At 35.9% G+C, this 27,108-nt stretch overlaps 1 protein-coding gene across 1 annotated transcript in view; it reads left to right on the top strand.

Moving 5' to 3' along the window:
• The window catches only part of Plcb1 (phospholipase C beta 1), a 251,856-nt gene extending 226,145 nt beyond the window's left edge, over nucleotides 1-25,711 (top strand). Inside the window, exon 30 of the mRNA XM_026385821.2 lies at nucleotides 24,534-25,711. Within this exon, the coding sequence (XP_026241606.1) occupies nucleotides 24,534-24,761 (228 nt within the window). The 3' untranslated portion in view covers nucleotides 24,762-25,711. The remainder of the gene's footprint in view (nucleotides 1-24,533) is intronic.
• Nucleotides 25,712-27,108: the final 1,397 nt, after the last annotated feature.

The following is a 27,108-nucleotide window of genomic DNA, read 5'->3' as shown; positions in this document are numbered from 1 at the left end:
TTTTTTAATTGGGTAGTCTTGTCTTCTTGCTTCTTAGCAATTCTTTATATATCTCTATACTTTTCCTCTCTCAGATGTGTTTGTGGTAACATCTTTGTTCAGTTTATAACTTGCTTCTCACTCTATTGAAGATATTTTTTTATAACAGATTTCTTAATTTTAACTATTTAACTTCTGTTTAAATTTTCATTGTTAGCTTTATTTGAAGCTTGTTTGAGCCATCCTTAATGATCTCATCATCTGAAATATATTTACATCATTTTCTAAATGATGTAAATATATCTCAAATGTTTAATGTAACTGGAGATTATCTTATGCAGAATATATGATTTCATATAAAATCATAAGTTAATCTTCTTTTTGAGCATTACCTATTAAATAATTTGTGTTTTTCACACTGAGCTGCCATGCTACCATGGTCACAGATCGAAGTTCTACCAATGCATGGACCAGTTTCTAGGCTTGTTGTTCTAATCCATTGGTTAATTTGTCTGTCTTTGTACCCATACCAATCTCTTGAATATTGTAACTCTATAATGCAACTGTATGTGGCAAATTGTCATGTCTTGGCTATGGTGTTGATCAGCTTTCTGCTATTGTAACAAATACTTGAGGTAATCAAGTTAATGCTTGCTCTGGGCCATACTTTTGGGAGTTTACGCCCATGACCTATTGACCTTATGTATGGCTTTGGGCCCTTGTTGGCCCAGTACATCATGGCAGGAATGCCTAGCAGAGCATTAATCTAGTATTAATCTCATGGCAGCTGTGTAAGAAAGAAGAGAAAAAGGAAAGGGCAGAGTCCAATTATGATGTCAGACTTCCAAGAGTATTTGCTTAATGACCTAATGAAAGGGTAAAGTTTCTAAGCTGCAAAGCCTGAGTTAAAATGTAAAGGACCAGGCATTGTAAACCAGCTTCTAAACTGCAAAGCCTGGGTTAAATTCCTGAGGCAGTTAAGACAATGCCCTACTGGCCATCTGGTTGTTTAATAACCTAGGACCCTGTGTAGCCTGGCATGTAGGCATTCAAGGCCCAAACCAATCAGTTTGAATGTGTACCCCGCTTAGGAGTGACCAATCACCCCCGCCTGCCCTGTTCCCACCAATGAATGTACTAATCAAGTCTAAGAATTATTGTTTGATTTTCCCACGGTGTATGGTGATTTGTTAAAGGAGATTGTGATGTGTATAAAGTCCCCGCCCTCCCCAAAAAGTGTACTTAAGCACTGCTCAACCCCTGCCCGGGGCTCTGGGCTGCTCTCTCTTCCTGAGTGGGCACGGAGCCCCAGCATGCTGGATCAATAAATCCCCTTCTGCCAATTGCATGAGTGGTCTCTTGGTGGTCTCTTCCTCCGATGCTTCGCCAAGACCTCCCACTAGACTGCACCTTTTAAAATTTCCAACAACTTCCCAATAGTACCAAACTGGGAACCAAGACTTTAACACATGAGCCTTTGGGAGATGTTCAAGGTCCAAACCATCACAGCCAAGAGGCTCTTTATTCTTCCATAGAAATTTTTAATTCTTTTTATTACCAGATAAAAAGAGTTTTAAGCTCTAAATACCAGGCTTGCCTTAAATTTCTTTTTAAATAACCTTAAGTTATCACTTTCATTATTTTCCATTTTGAACTGTATTTTGAACCCTTTTGTAAACTCAGCTTCCCCACGAGGTTCTGATGCTGTCTAATGTTTAAATTAGAGCGAAGGACCGGGATAGTCTAAGCTAGAATAATGTAAGAGTCATTCCAATGCATAGGTATAAGTTTGTGGAAGTCCAGGTAAGATTCCCTGGGGAGGATCTTTTCCAAGACTTAAGGTGTCTTCAGTTTGGTGTGCAGAGGTCCCATGATTCACCATGACAACTTCCGTTTGATGTGCTCAGTGGGCTGTTGCTTGGATCTTCATAGAATTTCCTTTCACAGTTTAGAGTCCTAAAGTGGGACCAGGGGATGAGAATATTTCCACAGTGTAAACAGCTCATATGTCTTCTTTGCTAATTTGTTTATAGTTGACCAGATCAGTTGAACATACTCCAGTGAGCGAGACTGGTAGTATAAGTAGAACCTAGTAGCTCCTCTTTGTCCTCATGTTTGCAAGGATAAGGTAATGTCTGAGGTCGTCAGCTGAGCAGGACAACAAGCTAAATTAATTCCACCTCAGAAGTCCTGATGATGATAAGCTGGTTGTGGTGGTGTACACCTGTTACCTCAGAGATTGGGGAGACTGAGGCATGAAGATCACAAGTTTGAAATCAACCTTTAGCAACCTATTGAGACCTTGTCTCAAAATAACAATTGAAAAGGGCGAGGGATATAACTAGTGGTGTAGTATCCCTGGGTTCAATCCCTAGTACTAAACAACAAAAATAAAAAGAACTCCTCATGATGCTACTTGTTTTCTGTTCCCTATTCCTTAAAATTTCTGCATTGGAAGTAGGGACTGATTCCTGGTGGATTCATTCTCTTGTAAGGCCAGCACTTAGGAACAGTGAGCTGGTTCTTGACTAGATCACTAGCTTAATTTATCTCCATGAAGTATCAAATCCAGAACATAGAAAATAGTTGAAAATGGTACAGCCTAAGGTTTTTCAATTTAAGTCTTCCTATTCACATTAAGAAAATTCATAACAATTATCTTTCAACTCATGCATCCAAAATTTACATAGGGATCTTGTTAAAATGCAAGTTCTATTCAGCATTGCTGGGTGGGGCTGAGGTGCTAATGCTGGCCCCAGGACCACATGGGGAATAGGAAGGCTTTACAAAGCTCTCCTCTGGTGCACAGCTGAATTAAAAGATGCCCTCCTTCTAAACATAGTATTCTGGCTCTCTTTCAAAATGTTTTGATTTCTTATTTTATCTCAGTGTCTCAGTGTTGTTGTTTTTTTTTAATTTAGAAAAGCTTCTTTGTTGTTGTTTATATCTCTTAGCCAATTTAAAAATCTCTTTATAATGCTGGGTGGTTGTTAAGGTATTTCTTGTTGAAGTTTTTTCCCAATGTAAACTCTAGGTTAGAGCCTATTAGAAGTAACTAATTACCTTCAAAGGTGACGAGTAATTGAACTGAATAAGCACAACTAGAATGTGGTGGGTCCTGAAAAATACAGTGGGAATGGAGGGGTAGGGGGGATAGGAAGGGCAGCAGAATAGAATAGACATTATGATTGCTGTATGTTTATAGGTGACTCTATGACCAGTGTGATTCTGCAATCTGTACAATCAGAAAAATGAGAAATTATACCCCAATGATTCAAATGTATGAATTTCCAAGATGATTGTAATGTCATGTGTAGCTAATAATGCATTTTATATATATATAAAATGCAAAAAAAAATCATTGTTTCACTCTCCCTACCATGAAATACATATCAATTTGTTTTCATTCTTCTTTTACTATGTAGGTAAACTTCCACTAACTTTCCGTTCTAGTGTGTCACTGAAGGAATACAAATAGTTTGGGCTTCTTTCTAAAGCCTGTTAAGAGAGAAGATTATTATACATAATTGGAAACTGTGAAGTCAGAAGAACTGAGTCTGTATCCTGACGTCGTCATTTACCAGCTGTGTTGCTTAAACCATAAGATGCTAATAGTATTTACTGGCAGAGAATAATGTGAGAATTCAAACAAGTAATCCAGGCAGATAATCCATGCCAATCGTTAACTTAGTGCCCAGCATATTGTAAATGCTCAATAAACATTCATAGTAGTAGTGGTGGTCATTTGATCACTATTACATGATGCCTCCTAAAGGCCTACTGGAAGAGAATGTTTGTTCTTGAAACACTGATAAATAGTTCCTTTTCATGTGTTATAACAGCAGGCTTTCACTTTGTGGATAAAATAAGAGGAAAGTCTCACCAGTGATTTATAGTTCCAGGAATTATAATTTTTACTGTATTCATCACTGATTTGACATTTCATTTTGTATTGATGAGCTCATTTTTTCATTTTATTTTGGCTCAGCAATTAATATTTTAAGTGTCTAATCTTTAAGCAACAGCAGTTTTATATTATTTAGGATTCCCTCCACCAAATACCACTGAGCCATTCATTTACATTAGTAGGTATTCAATAAATATTCATTAATCATTTCAATGATTAATTGAAATAATCCGTACAACACCACAGGGACTCAACTGGTTGAATCAGGAGAGGGATTTTGAGGCCTAGTCATCTTTGAGAAATTAGTCTATTATCAGTGAATTTGTTTCTGGAATATGATGTCCCTGATGTCTGAAGAGGAGTCACATGAAAAAATTGATATACTGATGGAACAATCATTCATGATTTAATTCACACAAATGTCATTCCAATCCATTTTTTAACTTTCAATTCATTGTTTTGACCCCAAGACAAACACAAGTTTCTCATAAAAATTGGTATCATTGTTATGTCCATGTTTGATAGTACAGATAAGTATTGCAATTTTATTTTGTTGCATGTTTTCCAAAGAACTTTGCTATGGTTTACTAAATGCATGTTTTTAGGATATAAAAGAATAAGATGAATAGAAACTTATGGGCTATTAACAGAGAGTGAAAACCAAATCAACATTTCTCCTTCTGATTATATTTTAATTCAAAAGGCTATATTTTAAATCAAGTTATATGTCTTGATTAGTGGCATTTTTACTTTAAAAATGTTGATTTTATTTCAGCTGATTGACATTTTGAAATACAAACATATTGGTGTAAAGCAAACAAGTTTAACTTGCATCTGCACTGTGGACATATGATCAAGAAACAGGAAGTACTGGTAATGAATCATACACTTATAATGTTTGTTTGGGACAGAAATAAAGGCTTGATTCATCAATTGGTAAAGTGGGTCATTGTCTTTGAGACAACATGTGGGGTTAAAAGGCAGGGTAAAAAGGAAAAATGCCAATGAATTTTTGATTTGTTGGAAAAATATTAAAAATTTACATTATGACAACTGGACATATTAAATAATTAGTTTAATGCTAATGATTTTTCCTTTAGCTGGTCACACTGTGCGCACCTTTAGTCCCAGCAACTCAGGAAGTTGAGACAGGAGGATCACAAGTTCCAGGCCAGCCACAATAACTTAGCAGGATCCTGTCTCAAAATTAAAAAAATTTAAATGGCTGCGTATGTAGTTTAGTGGTAAAGTGCTCCTAGGTTCGATTTCTAGTAACACACACACACACACACACACACACACACACACACACCAGGGGGAAAAAAAAGGAAGAAAAAAAGAAAACCTTTTCCATTAAAATACATTGTATCTCTAGTATAATTACTTGAATATTATTTTAGTGTAAAACTATTTTCTTAAAGATACGCTTATATACCTGCTATTGAATACAGTGTAATAACATATTTCTTCATGTAGAACACACTGGTTTTCTTTTACTGAGATAAAGTACTTTTGAATATACTCACATGTCATGCATGATTTATTTATTTAAATGCTCAGCATAATTTTTCTTGACAGGCTTTTCTTACACTTGAAATGTTATGTAACAAAAACACCAGGACCAACTGGCATTGTAGTTTATTGGGCTATTCCACATATTGCTAGATGAAGAGGAAAATGGATGAGCATTATCACTATGCTGGGCATATTTCAGCCGCACTCTGTCTTTTCTCCTATATGTCAGTTTCTCTTCTCACAAAAAAAGAAAGTTCTCAGCAGCTTAGACTTCAGTTGTGCTATATGTGATCACCGAGGTTAAGGTCTGTGTATACAGTTCAGGCCAAAATACCCAAATTCAAATTTCCTTGGATTGCTGCTTGAATTTAATCTCTTCAAGCCCAGTTGGATCTGTGTAAATTCAGAAACTATTTTTTTCAAACTAAATATAATCACTGAACAATTTATGAAAACTTCTCCTTTCAAGTAGTTCATAAGTAAGCCAAAGGATACCAAGATACATCAGGGACCAGGGCACATGGATCCAAAATTGATAGGAAAATCCTGCAATTTTCCCCCAAGAGGTGCCAGTCAATAAATGCAAACGAGATAATGTCTTTATTTGGGTTTCCCCAGCAACACACCCTGAGCTAAGGATTGGAGTACACATAGTGTTTCTGAGCAGAGATCCCATAAAACCAGTAGGGAAATAGAGAGGTACAAGAAAGGGAGAGCGAACAAAGGAAGGGGTGGTTCTTACTGAGCAAATTACAGCTGTGGGTGACTGGTGATCAGTCCCCTGGGAGACCATGTAGGATATGCACCTTAGAAAATTCCTCACAAAGGGAAAGGTGGTCGTGAGATACACACACACACACACACACACACACACACACACAACACACACACACACCAACTGCTGGGTGGCATCTTTAGCCAGTTATATGATCCACTGAAGAAAGCAGACAGTTTGGAATTATGACAATCTGTGTTACAGTGGTTAGGCCAAAGGGTCGTAAGTTGAATGTTGAGACTCAAAGCTAGCGTGAGCTTCAGAATTGAGTGAGGAAACCCCCCAAATTCTGTTACCAACTCAATCATTCAAATTTCAGGAGCATTAAAGCCAATATCTTGTATCTCATAATAATCAAGTATGTTTGGGTAGAGGAAATAATTTCCAAATTCAGCACTGCTCTTTTTTTTTTGGCAAAACTTAATCATTAAATATGTGAATGATTCTCAATTCATGTAAATGAGAATCACCTGTAAGTCTTTGTCAAGGTCTAAATCAATGGCTCTCCAACTTTGGGATCATCCAAATTAACTAGAAAGTTTTTAAATCAACAAATCAGTTTATTTACAGTTGAAGTTCAATCTATAAAGGAAAGACTGAACATATTTCTATGCAACAAATATGACTGACCTAGACTAGTGGGTCAAGGATGCTTCTAGGAGAAGGTGATGTTTGAGATGAAGGAAAGGAGGGAATTAAACAGGTGCAGAGAAAGGTTTTAAATTGATTCCCTGTTTGAAGCTGAGTGTGTGGCACAGAAGAGGTGCTCAATAAATACTTGCTGAGTGAATCAGGAAAGGTAGGGAACATATCTAAGAAAAACTCATTGTAGACCTTGTCTTAGAGGATGACTAACTGAGCTATGCATAAAGTGTGAAATTAAAGCCTCAGTTTCCAGACTGTGCCAGAAGGTATGATGATCAGTCTTTGTCCAAATCAATAAGGACAATTGCTGTAGGCAGGGGTACAAGTATCAGTATCTCAGGAAGCTGAGCAAGAGTTTTTTTTTGTTTGTTTGTTTTTTGTTTTTTGTTTTTTTACTTCAAGTCAAACACAAAGAAGAAAATTAATGGAGAGCTAAATGTAAAAGCTGATTAATTCAAATTATAAATCTTATGATATCAACTTCAGAGAATACTAAAGCTAAAATTTTCCACTTGTCACACAAATAACTGGGTCCCAACCCTTAGAGCTTCTTGTTTAGTAAGTTTAGGGTGGTTCTGGGAAGTTGCATTTTTACTAAGAAGACAGGTGACACTGAAGTTCTTTTTCTGGGAACCTCACTCTGTAAAACATCACACACTGGGTTTGCCCTGCCCTGATGATTTCTATGTTTTTCCATTACTGTATTACCAAAAGAAATAATAGTTACCTTCTTTGGGTAAATAAACTGCCAAGGCCTTAAAAATCAAATATTAAGACATACATTTTCAATCTACTTGTGACTGACAGAGTTTAGCAAAGGCACCTTTTCCACCTCTGAAGAAGTCAGTTGACTCCATGCTAGAATCTTCTCTCCACAGTTAAAAAGTCTATCATCTTTATAATCGTTTTTGATTAACATGTTGATAGATGGACTAGATGGATAGAAGGACTCATATATAATAATTAGCTTGGTAAAATTTGTGAGTGATATTTTATATAGCACTATGGAAAGTTATGCATATAATGACTTTAAATTTTTGGTAGGTCACTGATTGCTGCTGGAACATGGAATATTTTCAACTTTTTAGGGAACTTTATTCTACTAGGCATACGATTAGACAAAATATACAGTGTATCAAAAATATATAAATTCTTGCTATTTCTCCCATAGCCATTTTAGAATGTAATTCAATATGCTACATAAAGGAGGAAGCCATATGGTAGGTGTTTGATGAAGTTAAGTGTCTGATGTGTGGGCAGATGTGCTGAAGGTCTGCCATTTATTGATGTCCAGCACTTTGGGTCCTGTGATGCCAATGAGGGGGAATGTCACCCTTTTTTGTGCTACTTGTACATTGTACATAATTTTATCGTGGTACTTATCTCAGCATATCCCATTACTGTTTTACTGCTTACTTTCTTCCACCAGTCTGGGCACTCTTTAAAACCGGGGATGCGTCTCACTCATGTCTCTGTACCTACCATGTGTTACAATGCCAGATGCATGGGAGCATGGCTGGCAAACTCTGGATGAATGAATGAATAAAACAATGAATGTTTCAGGGGGTGAAAACAAAGAAAAAGTGAGTAAATATAAGTAGAGAATGAATTATGAATCAGTGGCACCTGTCATCCTGTTTAATAGTCCAAGAATTAGGGTATATTCTATGATTGGAGGTTAGGATGGCTTTCCAAGTGACACAATCAACCAAGAACTTGACAGCTTTGGTAGAATCTAGTAGATTTTCATATCACGGTAAGAAAAGATGAAGCTTTCCTTAAACCATTTATCCCGGCATTAATATGGATGCCTATGATTCACCAGAAAGACCTTTAATCCCTTAAGTTTTGAAGCTGCCCCAGGATTATACGTGCCAGGATATAGTTGTCTGATAAGAAGGTAGAAGCAAGAAGTAAGATTTAGTTTACTAGCTCTGCCTTGTCAACCAGGCAAAAGAAAAAGAAATGTTTTAAAACTGATGTGAAATAGTACTGAATTGAAGCCACCCATTTTTATTCTTACAAAAGGAATTTCATATAGTCATACAATATAGGGCTATATATTTTTTAATCCATGATGGAAGAAAAAGGATTTTTAGTTCATTCCTATAATTTCCTTGTAGAAGAACTAAGAGAGATTTGATAAAGTAATAATGCCCCTGGGTTTCATAACACTTGCTCTTTCTTTCTTAGAGCCAAAAAGTAGCTGTAAGTACTCAAGATTTATAGTTAGGATTATTCTCTAATTCTACTTTAGGTTTAGAATACCAAAAAGCTTCCAGCTATTTTAAGAGGCCATCATGATGGTGTAAAAATTGGTTAATAATCATGAATCCGAGAAACACTCAGTATCTAGATGAGATTCATCATTTCCCTAACCACAAAATAAATCATCCAACATGAATTATATATGTGAGACTGCATTAGTTAGCATACCACTAATTTCTATAACAAACAGCACATCCCAATGTTAGATGGCTTCATACAGGAAATTTTTTCCTCTCATATAACAACCCAACATGGATGTTCCTGGTTGGTGGATAGCTTATTTCCACGTGATGATTCAGAGAAACCAGTTTTCTTTCATAATGTAGAACTATCATTCCCGAAGGCCTTGCTGGAAAAGGGATTGAGACAGTAGAGAGTCTCCCCTGTGCTTTTAAAGCACCCTGTCCTAATATTTCATTGGCGTGAACCTATCAGCCACCACTGGATATAAACATAGTGAATAGGGCTTGTAAACATTGTCCCTGACTAGGAAGCAGCCAGCCGGGTAAAGCAGAATGGTGGAATGGTGACTGTTAATTTTGAAGATAATTAGCTATTTTTTGTAATGTAGAACAAGATAATGGAATTTGAATCTGCTAAATGTAGAATTACCCTAAATTTATGCCCTTCTTCATGTAAGACCCAAAAGGAAAAGTCAGCAACATAACCCATTTATAATCCACATAACCTCTGTAGACCTCTTGAAGAAATGAATCCATCAACAGAAGTATCTGAGTAGAAAACTTAGAAAAGAGTATTTCTGGCAAAACACCTTGCAATTTGGTTTTTTGAGTTTCCTATTCCAAACGTGGTGAGTTTAGCATAATAACATCAGTATTATTATCTGATAAATGAGGAATTGGGAAAAGGGGGAGATGTCTCAAATTCTTCAGCCATATGCTGTTTTTTTCTAGAATAGGATCAAAGGCTTATCCAGGGACAAGGAAAAGTATATTGCCTCTTCTCAGAGACAGTTACCTTGACAAAGGCTAGGGACATCACAACAACTGGTTTTGTCTCCACTGATAGCAAAAAAAAAAAAGAAGAAGAAGAAGATGGAGTCCTGTCCCTGCATGGAGAGGCCTCAGAAGACTTGATGGTAATTATCCTTCAAGTCCAAAGAAAAGTGCATGAATATAATATTCAGATACTGCCTAAGTTGCACATTGACCTTCATGATGTTGTATAATTTTTTAATTTAGATGCCAACACTGACAAATCAGAAGATTTAACACAAAATCCATATTTTTTACTTCTTTTGAAAAAATCAGATGTGACCCTTGGGCGTACAATGCTATGTGACAGTAATGTAGTTGGCAAGATTGGGTGGCTGCTATTTGTAACCAAGTCACATTTTCTGCCTTTACAACAGTTCCCACTCAGCCCTTGTCACTCATATATCTTCCTACCTGGCTCTGTTTCAGTTTGCTGAGAAATCTCATCAGTTTTCAACTTCATCTTGAGTGGAAAATTCAGGCCCCCTGACAATCAGGCTTCTCAAAACACCTATGAGACCAGGAAACAAATGTCTAATTTCCCTTCAGAGCGAGTTGTAAATGTCCAACCTAAAACCACAGTAATTTAAGCAGGAGCCATAAACATATGTTTAGAAGGAGTGGTTACATAATTAGGACATACTCCCTAAGCATCAAAATCAATTATCCTGATAAAACCCTAGGACAGCTTACCACTCTTGAAATATACATTTATAAAAGGAAAAAGAAAAACCAAAACTAATTTTAGGTGATCAGGAGAAGGGTGTTCTCCAGGGACTGAGCGGAGTTCATTCTAGGACATTTGACAAAGCCAAGTCTCGTTTTTTTTTTTTTTTTTAATGCAATGCACAGGCTTTGAGTCAAGAGAGTGGTTGTAACTAGGGCTCAAATTGGTAGGTCTTAAAAGAAATGTAGCTAGGGCTCAAATTGGTAGGTCTTAAAAGGAATTAACATCCAATTTGTGCACAAAAGAGGAGAATCTGATCTACACTGAGACCCACATGAGGGCAGGACCTCCATGTGCAAAAGCCTTTGGAGACCCATGGAGGCTCTTTCACTGGGACTCCAACTTCTCTGAGTTGGTTGCATGCACCATCTGTGCTATTGACATTTGCATCTATTGTGACTCAGTATAAGAATTTATAATGCCAGTTCAATGCTTCCCTGTTGGTAGCACCCCACTTGATTGAAAAGAAATACATCCTGCATCTAAAAATAATTAGCCTTTGGACTGTCTTTTATTTCAATTGACTTGAGGCTTCTTATTGATTGTTTTAGGGTGTATGTGGTTACGAGAATGGGATTCATCTGATGCTGTCTTAGTATCTCTCTAGTGGGCATAAATCATCCTTTGCTGTCATGCCCTGTCTCCTAATAGTTTGGGTGATTAAGAAGCCACAAACAAGTGACTTGCAGACTCAAGAGAGCCTTTTCTTTGACTCTTGGTATATGTTTAAATTTCTGTATATGAATGCTTTAAATAAGAAATATCATTAATTGATCACAGATCCTGCTACTTCTCTTTGGCCTTAATAAATCGATTCACAGATTCATATTGTTTCTTGAGCTCCACAGAAACTTGGGCTCAGAGATTTTGAAGTTAATGTACATGTATTAAGTTGGTTACTATATGGAAAGTCCTAAGGATAGTACCTGTCTGTAATTATTACTGTCTTTATATTAACACCTTTATTTTTACGGTTCTATATTTTCAGATTTACTAGTAATGCAAACTAGATTGGTTATAAACTAAAAGATTTTTCTCTCTTAAAATATGATTTTCCCTATTCTGGTTTTCCATTCGTTTGTCTTTTCTTATACGATTTGACTCTTTACAGAAATAGTCTAATTACATTAGACTACAGTTAATGGCAAACAGAAAAACAACCAGCTGACCAAATAAACATGCCCTGAACTGAAGAATTACATAGGGGAAGTGGAAAGCCAGTATCTTCCCAGCAAGAAAAACACAAATAGAAAATCCCAGTGAAGGTTTAGAAATAGACTAGGCTAATTGCAACTGAGAGTATTTTTTTTCACAAAATCATACTTTAGTATTAAGAGGACAGCATATCAATGAGACCTGGTGCCACAGGATCTCTCTTCAACATCACTTTTCAATAAGAGATACTTCCCTTAGCCGGGCATGATGCCATATGCCTGTCATCCCAGCAACTGGGGAGGCTGAGGCAGGAGAATCACAAGTTTGAGGCCAGCCTCAGCAACTTAGTGAGGGCCTAAGCAACTTAGTAAAAACCCTGTATCAAAATAAAAAAAATATGAAGAGGACTGGGGATGTGGTTCGGTATCCTTGAATTTGAGCTCAGTACCAAAAGAAATAAAAGAAAAAGAAAAAAACACTTTCTAAATATTTTATGAAAGCAACTTTGAAGTCATAGACATGCAAGGAAAATAGGTTTGAATTATTTGTTTTTCTTCCCTTAACACACATAATATCAAGTTACTGAGATCTTCACGATTCTTATTTTTACATAGTAAGGAGTTAGGTAGAGATAAAATCCTGGATTAGGAGGCAAGAGTTTGGGTTCAGATCTTGATTCTCCTTAAAACACTTGAGTGGTAGTCTTTCATTACCTCATTTCACAAATGATGGGATTTGAACAATTTGTTGGCTGTTTACTCATTCAAGATTATAAAATAAATCTCTTAATCCTTGGACCAGAGCACAGGTCTTCAAATACTTAAGCAAGCTTTTTGCAATGTAAGTGCAGTAGTAACTTTCTGTTTGACAAAGTAACTCCTAACCACTACCTGAATTATTAATGATTTTAAAGAAATCAAAATTCTTCTTCTAAGTTACAATCATTTTTTTTATTTCCAGCTATCATAGACCCCAGTTGAGTCTTCCCACTGATACCACCTAAATCAAAATAGAAAGCTCCAAGATCTCTATAAAGGGAAAGTACTCTGGCACTGACACAAAAATATCAAGGACTAGAACGACACAGTAGCTGAGATGAAGTATCTTGCTGAGTAGCATAATTATTGCCTTAAATTGTGGTTTAATTTGCTTTTAGATGCTGAATGGCTAGAGTATGTACATAAAGCAACAAAGGTCTTGCTCCTAGAACATGATCAACAGTAAATTCTATATCCAGGCTATAGAACTTAATGCACACTTTTAACAGATATAGTGGGAGTCATGGGGACATACTATAATAGTGCTGCACAAAAGACACAAAACTTCCCTGGCATGCAAGTTTGTGTGTATGTGGGGCTTAGCTGCTCTTAACTGAGTGCCACTGGGCTTAGCTGGGCTTGTTTATATATCCATGATTGTCTATAGGTCACATAGGTGTCTCAGTGAATCTTATCTATGTTTTCCTACATCTCTGGGCACTAGCTAGATGCTGACCCATCTAGGATGATTTTTGGCTATATGGCTGAGATGATTGGGGTGATTCCACTTGGTTCCATGTGGTTCATCTTCTATCACACTATTCCCAGTATATTTCCATGACCTGCAGAGGAAATAGAGTGAAAGTGAAACGAGGGCTTTTATAAGTCTCTGTTTGAGTCTTCTCTGTTAACATTCCTTTGGCCACAGTCAAGTAACATGACTGTTTCACATTCAAAGGATAGAGAAACAGACTCTGAATCTTAGGAAAAGGAACTCAAAAGTCATAAGCAAAGGCTGTGGATCTAGGGAAAAGTGAAATATTTGAGTCATTTAATCTAGTTCATCTACAAAGAAGAGAATTGACTAGATTCTAGTGTTGCTATGAGTGAGCCATATCCTTAGAAAACCACTAACTACTCTGGACCACAGCTTCATACTAAGTCAAAGGAAAGGGTTTGACTATATAATTGCAAAAAGCCCTTTCTAGGACTTCAAAGTCCCAGAAGATTTGACTATATAATTGCTAACATTCCTTTCCAAGGTTTCTGCAGCAGTTTCTAGATACATGTGAGATAATTACAAAAGAAATTTTGAAATATATGTAGAGATTCAGAAGTATAAAGTATGGGCTGTTAGGAAATTTTAACATTTCAAGAGGGATATATTAGGGAAGGGACAGAAAGGAAGAAATAGTGACGGAGCTAGGTGAAAAGTCACAGAAATATGTGTTCTCTGTGATTTTACAAGCAAGTTTCCTCTATGACAGTTTCATGAGAGAATAGGATGTACTGAGGAATTTACACTTTAGAGCTATGTCAGAATGCATTTGGCTTTTGACTTAAAATTTAAAATGCAAATGCATGTTAGCAGCTGCACTTGGTAAATCATACGATCTCTAGCTTCTGTCTTTCCTCTTTTATTAATTCAGTGTTTGGATCTATTTAACATTTTGTCTACCTTGTTCTGGGCTCCTCCATCTTTCCTTTCCTGTACACTTAGAAACCCTCATGCTGCCTCCAATAATCACTCTGAACCCCAATCTGAATATTACAAACTCCAGAGATCCAGAGTGATGACATCTACAGAAAAGAATCTTTGAATATACCACTCGTATCCTGAAATAATGGTGAAGAAGGAAAAGGATGCACAAAAGGAGAAGACTGCCGGAAGATCTTGGTCTGGAGTGGCAGTATCAAAATATGGTCTGAGACCAGTGACTTCTGTGTCTCCTGGGAGCTTGTTAGAAATGCAGAGTTTTATGCCTCATCTCAGATTGGCTGAATCAGAATCTGCATTTTGACAAAATCTCTGGGTGCTTTGGATGTACAATAACTTTTGAGAAAAGCTCATTGAAAGCTTGCCCATCCTGTCATTTGTAACAAACAGCCATCCTTTGCAGAAGTCTTCTCAACCACAAGGTATGGGTTCTCCACTGTAATCTATGGCTAATTACAGATGAAAGAAACATAGTAGTGATTTGATTTTTATATATTAGCACAGAGTCAAAAATTGAGTTCCACATTCTCAAGATAATACCAAGTATACAGGCAGACTGAACAAGGCCCAACTTTTTAAATCCAATCTCTTCCATAAAGTATTTCCCATATCACTCTAAGGTTATAATCTAGGCTTCATTTTCAGTGTCTGTAGCTTATGTTGTTCTGTAACATCCATTAAGCCCAATATCTTATTTTCTTCAAATACATTTCTTGTCCCTACAGGACCAAATACAGGCCTTACACCAATGAATAAAATATTATTTATTGGTAAATGCATCAATATCAACAACAATCCAGAACATAGTCCAAAATGAGAGATCTAACAAGTACCGTCATTGTATGGCATTGACCAAATAATGACTCAAATGATGTAAGTAGAAAGGACAAGGACCACTTAGTAGACAGGGTTTCAGATGTGTTAGGATGGAAATACATTTTTCCTTCTTTCTTTTTAGCAGTGTAATTTCACAATATTGATTTATAAGCAATCATAATATGTAGAAAATTATGCATGATCTCATTTAAACCTTTTAACAATGGCCTGGGGAAATTTGGCATATTAATCCTCCTTTTATGTGTGAGAAAATTGGAATTCTAAGAGATTAAATAAACTGCCTAAGGTTGTACTTCATAAAATGCAAACATTCTATGCCGAAGCAAAGAAAGAGTCTTATCTGTCCCACAATGAATTATCCACTTTGTGTATATCTATGACAACAGGTTAGTTTGTGGTTGCTTTCTTAACCCTTTGCAATGGAACCTATTGTTAGTTGGTATTTGTTCACAAGATGAAAATTAATTTTCATATCATTTTCAAGCAAATATAGTTATTTGGGAAAATCTTCCAAGAGTATAAGCATGCACCACACTTCAACACCTGCAAAAAAGTAACTGGAATTCATAGCCACTGTGACTTGATTGTATGATTCCACATTGGCATGAACTATCCAAGTTATTTCTTTTAGGTGTGGAGTACTTCGGACTTTGACCTAGAAATACACTGATCACCTCTTTACTCCCTTTCTTTAGATTTCAGTTGCCAATAGAAACTTGGAAGTACAAGGCTGAACAAAAGATGCCTTTTACATGAGTAGTTTGTAATTTTGAACTTGAGTCATGGTCAGTGGTGATTATTTATTTATAAGGGTTATACCTGCCTCGGGTCATAAGGGAATCCAAACTGTTTGAATATGCCATGCCTCTGCTGAGAATCTATGAATTTTGTCAATTTTTGAACAGTTTTTGCTTTAACTTACTGGCATTGTGTGCTCAATTCACAGAGCTAATGTACCTTGTAAACTGGACTCTCTCTGGTGTTGCTTTGGGCTTTTTATTCCCCTGGCAGATTGTTTTTCCTTTTCATTCTTTTTTTTTTTTTAACTTCACTTTTTTTTAATTGGAGCATTATAGTTGTACATAGTGATGGTATTTTTTGTAACATAATCATATATGCACACAATATAACAATATAATATGGCCAATATCATTCCCTAGCCCTTTGCCCCTGCCTCCCTACCTCCCCTGGCAAACATTTTTATCCAATGGGCTCCAAGAATTATTCCTTGCCCTATCCCCATGTTTATAGAAAGAGTTTTCCTAACTCCTATTTCAAGGATGAAGACACACAGATTTATGAAGGAACTTCAATTTTGGTGCTAGGACACCCAACCTTTGAGGCCTTCTCTTCCATACCCTTAGAACATTAAATCTCTAGCCCTGAAAGATGGAGAATCCATTCTGCAACCTCAGGACCCCCATAGCTTTAAGTTCCTTTGTTATTTTCATGATTTAGTAATTTCCTTTTCTTATATTCAAACTCAGCTATAAATTTAAATAACTGTGTTCTATTTTATTCAGATTTCCCTGCAATGGGAATAGAAAATCAGCCATATTGACCCAAAGTCCCATCTCAATGTATTCTAAGGAAGCTTGGAGGAAAACAAATAAGCAAAAACTGGATTGGTAAGGATTTATAATACAATCCAGTTTTCCCAAATGGCACACAATCCTCGGTAACTTGACTGACCTCTCTCTGTACTTTTCATACGACCCTGTTATTTCTATTCTTGGATAAGGTAAAAATTTATGAGATTATTCTAAAAATAAGAAGAGGGCTTACAAGGTTGCTCAGGCTAATTTTGAAACCACACAATCTATGGATATATTTGGCAAATGTTTTTCCCATTGTTTTAAATATACTCTCATCATCTCACTGATGACATTGAAGTTAAAATACTATTTTGCTGACAATAATTCTTCACAAAATTGTCCTGGACACGGTGTCCCAAATTAAGAATTCTGCATTTTTGTGTGTGTGTCTTAAAAAATATATTAGATTTTTGTTTCATTTTAGAATGCTACTTTATACTAAAAATAAAAGTTACATTACCATAAAAATAAGAAGTAGAAAAAATAAAAATATACATAATCCCCACAGAATTTATATTGTACTGTTTCCTTTCAAAGTAGTTCTAAATTCTTAAAAAGTATTCTCACAACTATAATCACAGTGTACATCCAACTGTGGGCATCCTTTTTACATTAATCGTGATGTTATGATAATTACATTACATAGTATATTATAATTATTTCTCCCTGTTTTCAAAGCCATTTATTAGACTACATTTATTTGGTTAAATCATTTTATAAAACTGGAAACCTTATTTGTTTTACAGATATGCTTCTGCTTATTTTTTGGTTTTGATGTTTTCCATTATCTTTACCAATAAATTTCAAAATAGTTTGAGCAAGATTATTATTTTTTTTAATTTTTATTTATTTTTTTTTAGTCATACATGACAGCAGAATGCATTTTGACATATAATACAAACATGGAATGTACATACATCAATCTAATTGTCTATTCTATTCTGCTGTCCTTCCTATCCTCCCTACTCCTCCCCTCCTCTCCCATCCTTTTTCTCTATCCAATCTAATGTGACACATTTTCTTTCTCATTACAACATCATATATGTATTCTGTATAACAATGAAGTTCTCCTTCCATCTTCTGTGTAACTCCCCTTCTCCCTCTTTTTCATTCCCACCTCTCTTCCCTATTTAGTGGTAGTCTTCTTCTCATGAGCAAGATTATTAAAGTAATATATTATCATGTCTATCTTCCAAAGGCCAGAAGATAGTGTTTGCAAGGGTTAAAATACTGTGAGGAATTAAACTTTAAATACATACAGCAGATGCTCCCAGAGAGGAAGAAAAAAGATGAAATGATCTAAAATGTCTAATGAGAAAACAGAAACAAATAACCCCATATGTATATCAAAGATCAACATAATCATACAAAAATATAATTGTTATTTCAAGTGAATTTTGGCAAAATAATATTGTATATTGTACATACTTGGTAGGATATTTTCTGGAAATAAAATGAACTTCAAAAAACGCCTTAAGCTTCACATGGTTATTTTATTGATGGGTCCCTGAGTTGAAACTATTTCTGAATATTTTAACTTAAGCATGTGAGTAAACATGCTAATGCTGTTAGGGGGCAAAATTTTCATTGGAAGTAAAAGGTATACAAATATAAAAGCAAGAAAGTTAAGAAAAAATATAATATTACATTTAAGTTTGAAATAGTAATATGTAATGAGAACTTTTCATAGTGTATTTCCTAACAGTCTACTGAGATGCGCTGGGAACAATGAACACTTTTAGGATCCAGAACTTGGTTTATTAATGACTTCTTCACAGGAACCAAGCTCCTTGGAAAAGCAGATGATTTCAGGACTGGAGCAAAGGAAATAAAGGAGTGTCTGGGATATCGTATTGTACCAAACAAGCAAGGAAATCCACTAGGGGCTTTCAAAAGGACCCGGGAGCTACCTGAATGGGCTCCCACTGATCCAACTCAAGGCAATTTGAACATCCAAAAGAATCATGGCTACTACTGATTTAAAACCAAGGAATAAATAAAAAAATTATTGTCTCTCATTATTTTCAAGAAAGAGAAGGAAAAGAACACTCATTTGTCATTTTTTGAAATGATTATTTTCTTAACTCCTTCCTTAGAAAAATGTGTAATTACAGGAAAGTAATTAAAATTTACCCAATCTTTTAAGAGAGAATTTAATTTCATCTGCACAAATGAAGGAAAGCTCTTCTTTGCAGAAGAATGCCAGTTATATATGAAATAATTAGAAAATTAACATTTATGCCCAGTGAGATAGCCAAGAATCCTCAGTTCCATTTGAGGGTATGAAGGAAATTTTACATGGATCCAGAGTTTGACCCCATAGAATAACTGCCAATTGTAAAGGCAAAACTATGTCTTAATCAAAATCAAAATATTGCATTTATCACTCTATCTAAATGATCAGACAGCATCTCTGAAACTACACCCACCAACACTTTGTAATATGAAATGTAAAATAATGTCTATTGAATATTTTTACCAAACAAATGTTTAACCTCCATCTAATCAAGCTTATAGCCTTAACTTCTAGTTTATAGGAAATAAAAGTTTCAAGAAGCAACATCACAAAGAAATAATCAGAAAAATTCAGCATGAGGGTACTCTATTATAAGAAAATTGACAAACCTTTTACTAAAATCCAAGTCATAAGAAACCTAAAGCAGTAAGTATTTCATGGGTTCACATGGGAAAAATTAGACTGACATAATAACTAAATGTAATACACTAATTTTGGGTTTTGATCTAAAAAGATGAGCTAGAATAGATTTGGAAGGGATAATTTGGAAGGGAAATTTTGAACAAGAGTGAGTCTTAGATAATATTAAGTAACTATTATGAATTTTCTTTAAATGATTATGATGTTTTCATGTCAGAAAATGTCTTTATTTTAACATGAGTGCTACAGTATTTGTGGGTGAAATGTCATGAGGTCTAAAACATTTCAAAAGGTGTAACAAAAAATATAGCGATAGATAGTAAGTGAAAATTATTTTCAAGTGTTGTTTTGGTTCGATTTTGTTTTGTTTTGTTTTGTTTTTTTCTAGAGAAATTCTGAATTAAGTATCTTAGTATCTCCAACCTTGTGTCTTGGTACCTTTATTTTCCATAAACTAGATTCCCAAAAGTGGAGTTTCTAGATCAAGAGCTATGTAGATTTTTCTTCTTATAAATCATATGAGATTATTGTTCAATGTTTGCAAATGTCTTTGAGGAGTCTGGGGGTGTCACTCAGTGATGATGCACTTACTCGCTTGGTATGGTCAACACCTGGGTTTGATCCTAAGTACTGCACAATAAATAAATAAATAAATATCAAGAAAGCATCTTTGGGTTCAAAGTGTAATTTTAGTTGATTTTCAACAATACATACATGAGTTGATTTTACATGAAGATTTGAATTTCTGACTTTTCTTGTAAAACAAGACTCTGACAAGCATCAGCTAGAACTGGGTATTTTGATGCCTGTGTCAGATAGGCTGTGTCTTCTTTAGGACCCCAGACTCTCTTATACCTTCTCTTTCTCTCACTTTCATGACTTTCCTGATCCTAGCAAACACAAGTTGCAACACTTGGGCTGGAAAAGCTCTAGACTATTGATAGATAGGACTTTTTTAGAATGGAGACAGATATTGCTCTGCATAATTTTCATATTTTCTCAAAATGAACAATTATTTCATTTACAAGAAGCAAAAAAAAAATCAAGACTTCTAACTTAGCGTCCAATAGTAAATACAGTTTTGAAATTAACTTAATAACTGAATGTCTTTTTAAAAAGAGTGAAATATATGGCATTTCAAATAAACTATGAAGCAGTGACCTAGTTTAGAATACAATGAAATCTATTACTGCCTCATGATAAAAGGAAAAGTCTGATAAAGTTATAATTTAGCCACAATTGAGTCAATGATTTAAATTGTTAAAGATCATTATTATAATTAAATTACCAAAATTAAGTCTTTAGTAGAATTTAATTACTAAAAATATTTAAAAGTCATAATTTGATATTTTTCCCCATGTTTTCGTGTTCTTTTTTTAATATTTTAAAAAGAAACAGCACTTATCAAGCACCATGGGGTCATGTTCACCAACGACCGTTAACCTAGAAAAATTGCCTGCTCTGTCAAATAAATATGTCAATGTTTAAAAGCTCCCTGGTCCAAACTCAATGGAAATAGTTATCTACTGTGTTCTGAAAACAGAGTCCTTTACCGCTCTCCATTTCCCTTCCTGCCTTGGAAATGAAACTAACCGCATGTAAGGCTGAACTGAAATTGAAGCAAATTGATAAGACTGGAATGGTAGTAAACGGAAGCTGTCAAACCAGACTGAGACTTCACTCATGCTAAAGAGGGAGACATTGTCAAAGTCCTTCTTCCTTCCAAATTGTTGGGACAGGGGAGAGAACTGGTAATTATGTTCTTGTCTTTGAGCCTCCAGTGATTTGCTTGCAGGACACAGAGAGTGAGACTGTGTTCCTGGTGCTTCTGTTCCATCAGAGCTGTGGGCATCCTGGTGCATCCTTGGGCCATCGATTAGCACACTATATTCATAAATACTCTGCATTTTATATTTGAAGAGAATAATTTGCTTTCAATACTCAGGCTAAGACATTCTTATCAGACACTTTTTAAAAAATAATTTTTAGTTGTAGATGGACACAATACCTGTATTTTATTTATTTATTTATATGTGGTGCTGAGGATCAAACCTGGGGCCTCACACGTGCCAGGCAAGCGCTCCACCACTGAGCCACAACCTCAGCCAATTTTTCTAGCTTAACAGTCATTGGAGAACATGACCCCATGGTGCTTGATAAGTGCTGTTTCTTTTTAAAACATTTTAAAAAGAACACTAAAACATGGGGAAAAAATACCAAAGTATCACTTTTAAATATTTTTAGTCATTAAATTCTAGTAAAGACTTAATTTTGATAATTTAATTATAATAATAATCTTTAACAATTTAAATCATTGACTCAATTGTGACTAAATTATAACTTTATCAGACTTTCAATGTGGTGAAAAAATAATTTGAACATGATCCAGGGTCTAGAGCTGCCACATGGCAATCAAGAGCCCCTTGGTTTTGAGCAATGAGAGTGTGGAGATGTGGCAAGCCAGCCATGGCCTGTGTGTGTTTGAACTATGAGCATTGAGCACAAAGGGTGGATTGATCGTGTGTTACCCCTCTGTTTGGTGGGCAAGGTAGTCTTTTCCTTGGCTCTGCCTATGATCCCCACACAGCTCATGAGATGGGCATGGCCTTCCTAGATGTCAGTCAACCTGCTGACAACAAGACACATGAGGTTAGACTCGACCCTCTAAAACCAGACCCCTTGCCTCATTTGAATGGCTTCTTCCCAATAAAAGGGTTCAGCACATGCTCCTTGCACTCTTTCTTGCCTGCCTTGCCCTCCTTGTGGGATCTGTGGGTGAGGAGCGGTCACTGAACCCAAAGGAAAGGTACTTTCTGTGTCTGTGTCTTTATTTAGTTTCCAAAATCACTTGGAGTGACCCTGATCCGTTTAGTCGTGTGACACGACAATCCAGTATCCATTATTTGCGATTCTTGGGGCCTGTTGTCTTTCAGAATTCAGAGCTTTTCTGATTTTAAGAGAGATAACATGATGCTGGTACCATGAGCACCAAGCTCCAGAGAAGCCTCCAAACTAATTAATTTGTTTGCAATTAAGTGCATGGATACCATCAAGGTGGCTCATGCCTATAGTCCCAGCAATTTGGGAGGCCAAGGCAGGAAAATTGCAAGTTTAAGGCCAGCTTCAGCAACTTAAGGAGACCCTGTCCCAAAATGAAAATGACTAGGGATGTAGCTCAGTGGTAAATCAACCTGGGTTGAAGTCCTCATAACAGAAAGAAGGGAGGAAAGAAGGGAGGGAAGAACGAAGAGGACAGATGGATGAGCATGAATAGTACATGAAGGAAAGTAAATAATGCCAATGAGTTTGCCACAAATTTACCAGAAATTTCTGGATTTCAGAAATTTGAGCATTTTAGAATTATAGAGATTATTTAATAAAGACTAAAAAACAAGACTTAGCAAAATTTCTCTGGCATGGAAGCAAGAGTGAAAGGAGTTGAATTAGAGGACATTGTTCAGCAGCTGACACTGTCCAAAGGGAAGTGCAGATCTAGAGGGGCAGATGTCCTGAAGACTGGTTTCACTCTGGACATTCAAGAGGTCAGGGCAAGTCCCAGAGACTAAACTGAAAGCTGCCAGTGGAAGATATACAGCCAGGATCAAGACAAAAAGTATAATGGGTTCCTCAAGTAGAACTCAGACAGGATGATAATCAGAGTAGCCTAAATAGATCACCTGCATCAGCATCACCCAGAGCCGCCAAGAAATTCATGGCCTCAGGCTCCACCCAACGCCTCCTGAATCAGAATCAAGACCAAGATCCCACAGGTACACCTTTAAGGTGCACTCGGGTCATGTGGCATGGAGATCATGTTGCATGTTGTTGTTGAGAGGCACGGAGAGAAATTACTTAAAGATACTAAGGACACCTCTTAAGAAAAGTTGTCTCAAGACTAATGAGAGGGGAGAAAAACCATGTGGTTTCACATGTTCTGAGATTAAGCTCCCTGCATATCATTCAGCCCACAGAGAAAATTGTGTTTCAAATTTGGGGTTTTCATTTGAGTTCAGACAGCAGAACTTCCCAGTAGCCATCCTTACCCCACTTCTACCCAGGAACACCAGCTTTACAACTATTTTACGAGTAGGACTGGCATGCAAGTCTGTATGTGCAGAAAGATTTCCCTGACATTCAAAAGTCTGAGAATTCTCCAGGGCATAAAATAGATAAGTTCAAAAGCAAAAACTATAATGAGAAGGGAATCACAATAATAAATGGAAAAAATATCCAAATAAAAGTAAATGTTGGTTACAGGAGTGGGTTCACTTTGTAAAATGCACCATTTCTTTTTCTTTCATTTTTTAAAATTTGTGTGTGTGTGTGTGTGTGTGTGTGTGTGTGTGTGTGTGAGAGAGAGAGAGAGAGATATGCTGGGGAATCAAACCCAGGTTTCCATGCATGCTAAGCTACAGACCCTCAGACTTTTCCTTTTAAAAGGACCCATGGGGCAAGTGACAGAGTGTATGCTTAGCCTGTGTGAAACCCTAGGTTTAATCTCTAGCACTCAAAAAGTAAATTAATAAAACAAAACAAAACAAAAGCATCTAGCAATGCCTTCTCAGCCTCTGGCTGAAGCAGCAGCCTATGAAAGCCCCTCTGTCACTCTGTCTACCCCAGTTGCTTCTGAGCTCCCAATTCATGGTTGACTTTGATTGTCTCAGCTATCAATGGCTTTCAACCTCTAAGTGTAATAACTTTAGATCATTGTTTATGACTTCTATAAAGAGTTTTCAAACATATATATGTGTGTGTTTATAGATGTACTTATTTATCCTAGTCCAAATTTTTTAGCCCCATCAAACTTGACTTTCAGCTACAGACAAATGGTATGTCCAGATAAACTCTGTTTTTAATCATCTCTATAAGTGACCAGTGAATGACATTTTAAATTAATTTATTCTTCTCCCTATCCTTCATATATCTCTTTCAAAGAGTTTCTACATGGGTGGGCATAGAAATCTAAATGATTTTAAATCGTTCTCCTCTCTTGATGTCTCCTAGCTACAGATGGAGTTGGAGCAAGAATACCAAGACAAGTTCAAAAGATTGCCCCTGGAGATTTTGGAATTTGTGCAGGAAGCCATGAAAGGGAAGATCAGTGAAGACAGCAATCACAGTTCTGCCCCTCCCTCCTTGGCCTCTGACCCTGGAAAAGTGAACCACAAGCCTCCCTCCAGTGAGGAGGTGGAAGGAGAGAACCCAGGAAAAGAGTTTGATACTCCTCTGTGATTGCTCCTGCTAGGCCACTCAAGCTCCATTGAACTCTCTCTTCTAAAGATCACTGCCCAGGACCATCTTCCTGAGAAGCATCCCTTAGCCTAAATTCAACACCAAATGGAGAGTTCCAGAAGGATCCATACAGAGGTTTCATGGCCAGGCTCCAGGTGTCATGCAGAAAACACTGCAGTGAAGAATGCATGTATGTGGGATTTCTGTTTTCTTTCTAATAGTAAATTCAAAGCAGGCAACTCCCAGGCTCTATGGAACATTAAATGACAGAAAGTATCTTCTTTGAAGAAACTTCTAGCTCCTGTTTTTATTTGAAACTCCGGTGTAAAGTATTTCAAAGTAATAGAAATAGATTGAGAAATGCATAGCACTATTTAACACTATTGATCATCTGACTTTGAGCATTTTTTTTTCCTAGCTGCCCCTCAACTCAATGTCTTCAAGTTCATATGCATATTAAATGGTTTCATCCTTTGCTTTGCAAGCACGGGTGGCTTGCAGTTTGCTAATTTATTTATCATAGAGGCATCAGTATTTGTTGCTGACATGGCTTTATTAGATACCATAGTGATTCAAATAAGCTGGTTTTCTCTTTTGCAAAACAAAATCACTTGATTGTATCCTTACCCAGTGAAGCCATCCCAAGACTTAGCAATATGGATTGTACATTTGGCTGCATGAGCAAGTTGGCTGCACATTTTCAGGCAGTGTGTTATCTGAATTGACTATTTGCACTCGAAGTCTGGATATTCATTGGCTGTTGGCCTGAAATGAATGATCAAATAGCTACAACAGGTCTGTTCTGTTAAACAAAAAGAGTTGAGCTGATATGTGTTAAGCAGAAATTCAACTAGAATAAACAGGTTCCAGTGGTTATTTTGCTGTCTGACATTTTTTATGGTTCATTTATTTTTAATAGAGAGAGGAAGATTAACTATTTATCAAAAGAATACACAGACCCATGTATAATTATATATATGTATATATTTATATACATATATATATATATATTCCATGTTTTTGTGTATGCACTCAGCCACACATGTGTGTGTTGAGTATAGATGTGTCTTTATTAATTGGCAATGACCCAAATCTCTTCCACAAGACTTAAAACCAATTTCAGGGATAAATGGTTAGAGAAGAAAAGGGTCAAACATTTAGATTGCATGGATATTAAATTATATGGGCATGCTAAGAAACTTGATGGAGTTGTTGGTGTAAGTTGAGGAAGATTTAGAACTTAAGAATTTGGTAAATATTTTGCAGGATCAAAAATTGGATTTAAGTATCAGATTTTCAGCTTATTTTAATGGTCAGAATATACAAAAGTGTATTGGAGACTTATTTGGAAATTTATTTGTATCTTCCATAATGTTTAATTGATTTCAATCTTATTCTAACATAAAAACTTTTCATTATGTATTTAGTATGTACATTTAATTCACTTAACTGTGTCTTTTAAGTTCCTATTTTAAGTGGCATTAGAGAAACAAATTATATCATGGTAAAACTGATCAAAACCATTATTGAAAGAAAGAATAATTATATTTCAAAATATAATTTAGAGAGTGATACAAAGAACATTGCAGATAAAGCCCAGAAGCAAAACATTCACAGCTTTCTTTATTTTAAAATAAACCTCTCTGGTTGTGGCTTAGAAAAACATTTTACAATGCAAAAACCAGTTGTGTCCTGAAAGTTGTGTTTCAAAATTTTAATATTTTTATGGAAATTATTTTATTTAACTTTAAGCAATAACTAGGGATCATAATTAAGTTTTAATCAAAACGAAGGCTTACTTCAGATATGAGGAAAGACCGTTTGATTAAGAAAACACATCTAGTGAGACACGAGGGGGAACATCACATCCCCTTTGGAGATGATTGTATTTTGATCTGAAGGATTTAGAGTGTTAATTAGATACTTAATAAAACTTAACTTTCACTGAAAGCAAAATCTTTCATAAATCATTCTACCTTTGCACTTTGAAAGGAAGGCATAAAGAGGCAAGGATGGTCAAAATTGAATGCTGCTTTTTTATAAACAAAATTACAGACTGTCTAAAATTGCAGAAGAATGAACCGATAATAGCTTTCATAACCAAACACAATGGTAATTATTGCAGGATGCTGTATCACATTTTAGTCCAGAGATAGGCTAAGGTTGAATAACCTTGACTTACACAAAACTGTTTTGGTAGCTGGATTTCATTATCTTAGTGATTCTAGTCATTTTACAATACGTTTGTATTTGGCCATTAACTGTAATCACATTTTTATATCTGTACAATGACACTTTTTGCAGTTGTGGGGTAGTGTGTAACACTGTGTGTCTTGCATCATTGAAA

The sequence above is a fragment of the Urocitellus parryii genome, chromosome 6 (assembly GCF_045843805.1).
Source record: "Urocitellus parryii isolate mUroPar1 chromosome 6, mUroPar1.hap1, whole genome shotgun sequence".
In the NCBI taxonomy this organism is placed as follows: Eukaryota; Metazoa; Chordata; class Mammalia; order Rodentia; family Sciuridae; genus Urocitellus; species Urocitellus parryii.
Note: the sequence above shows the minus strand (reverse complement) of the source record. Positions and strands in the feature narration are given on the sequence as shown.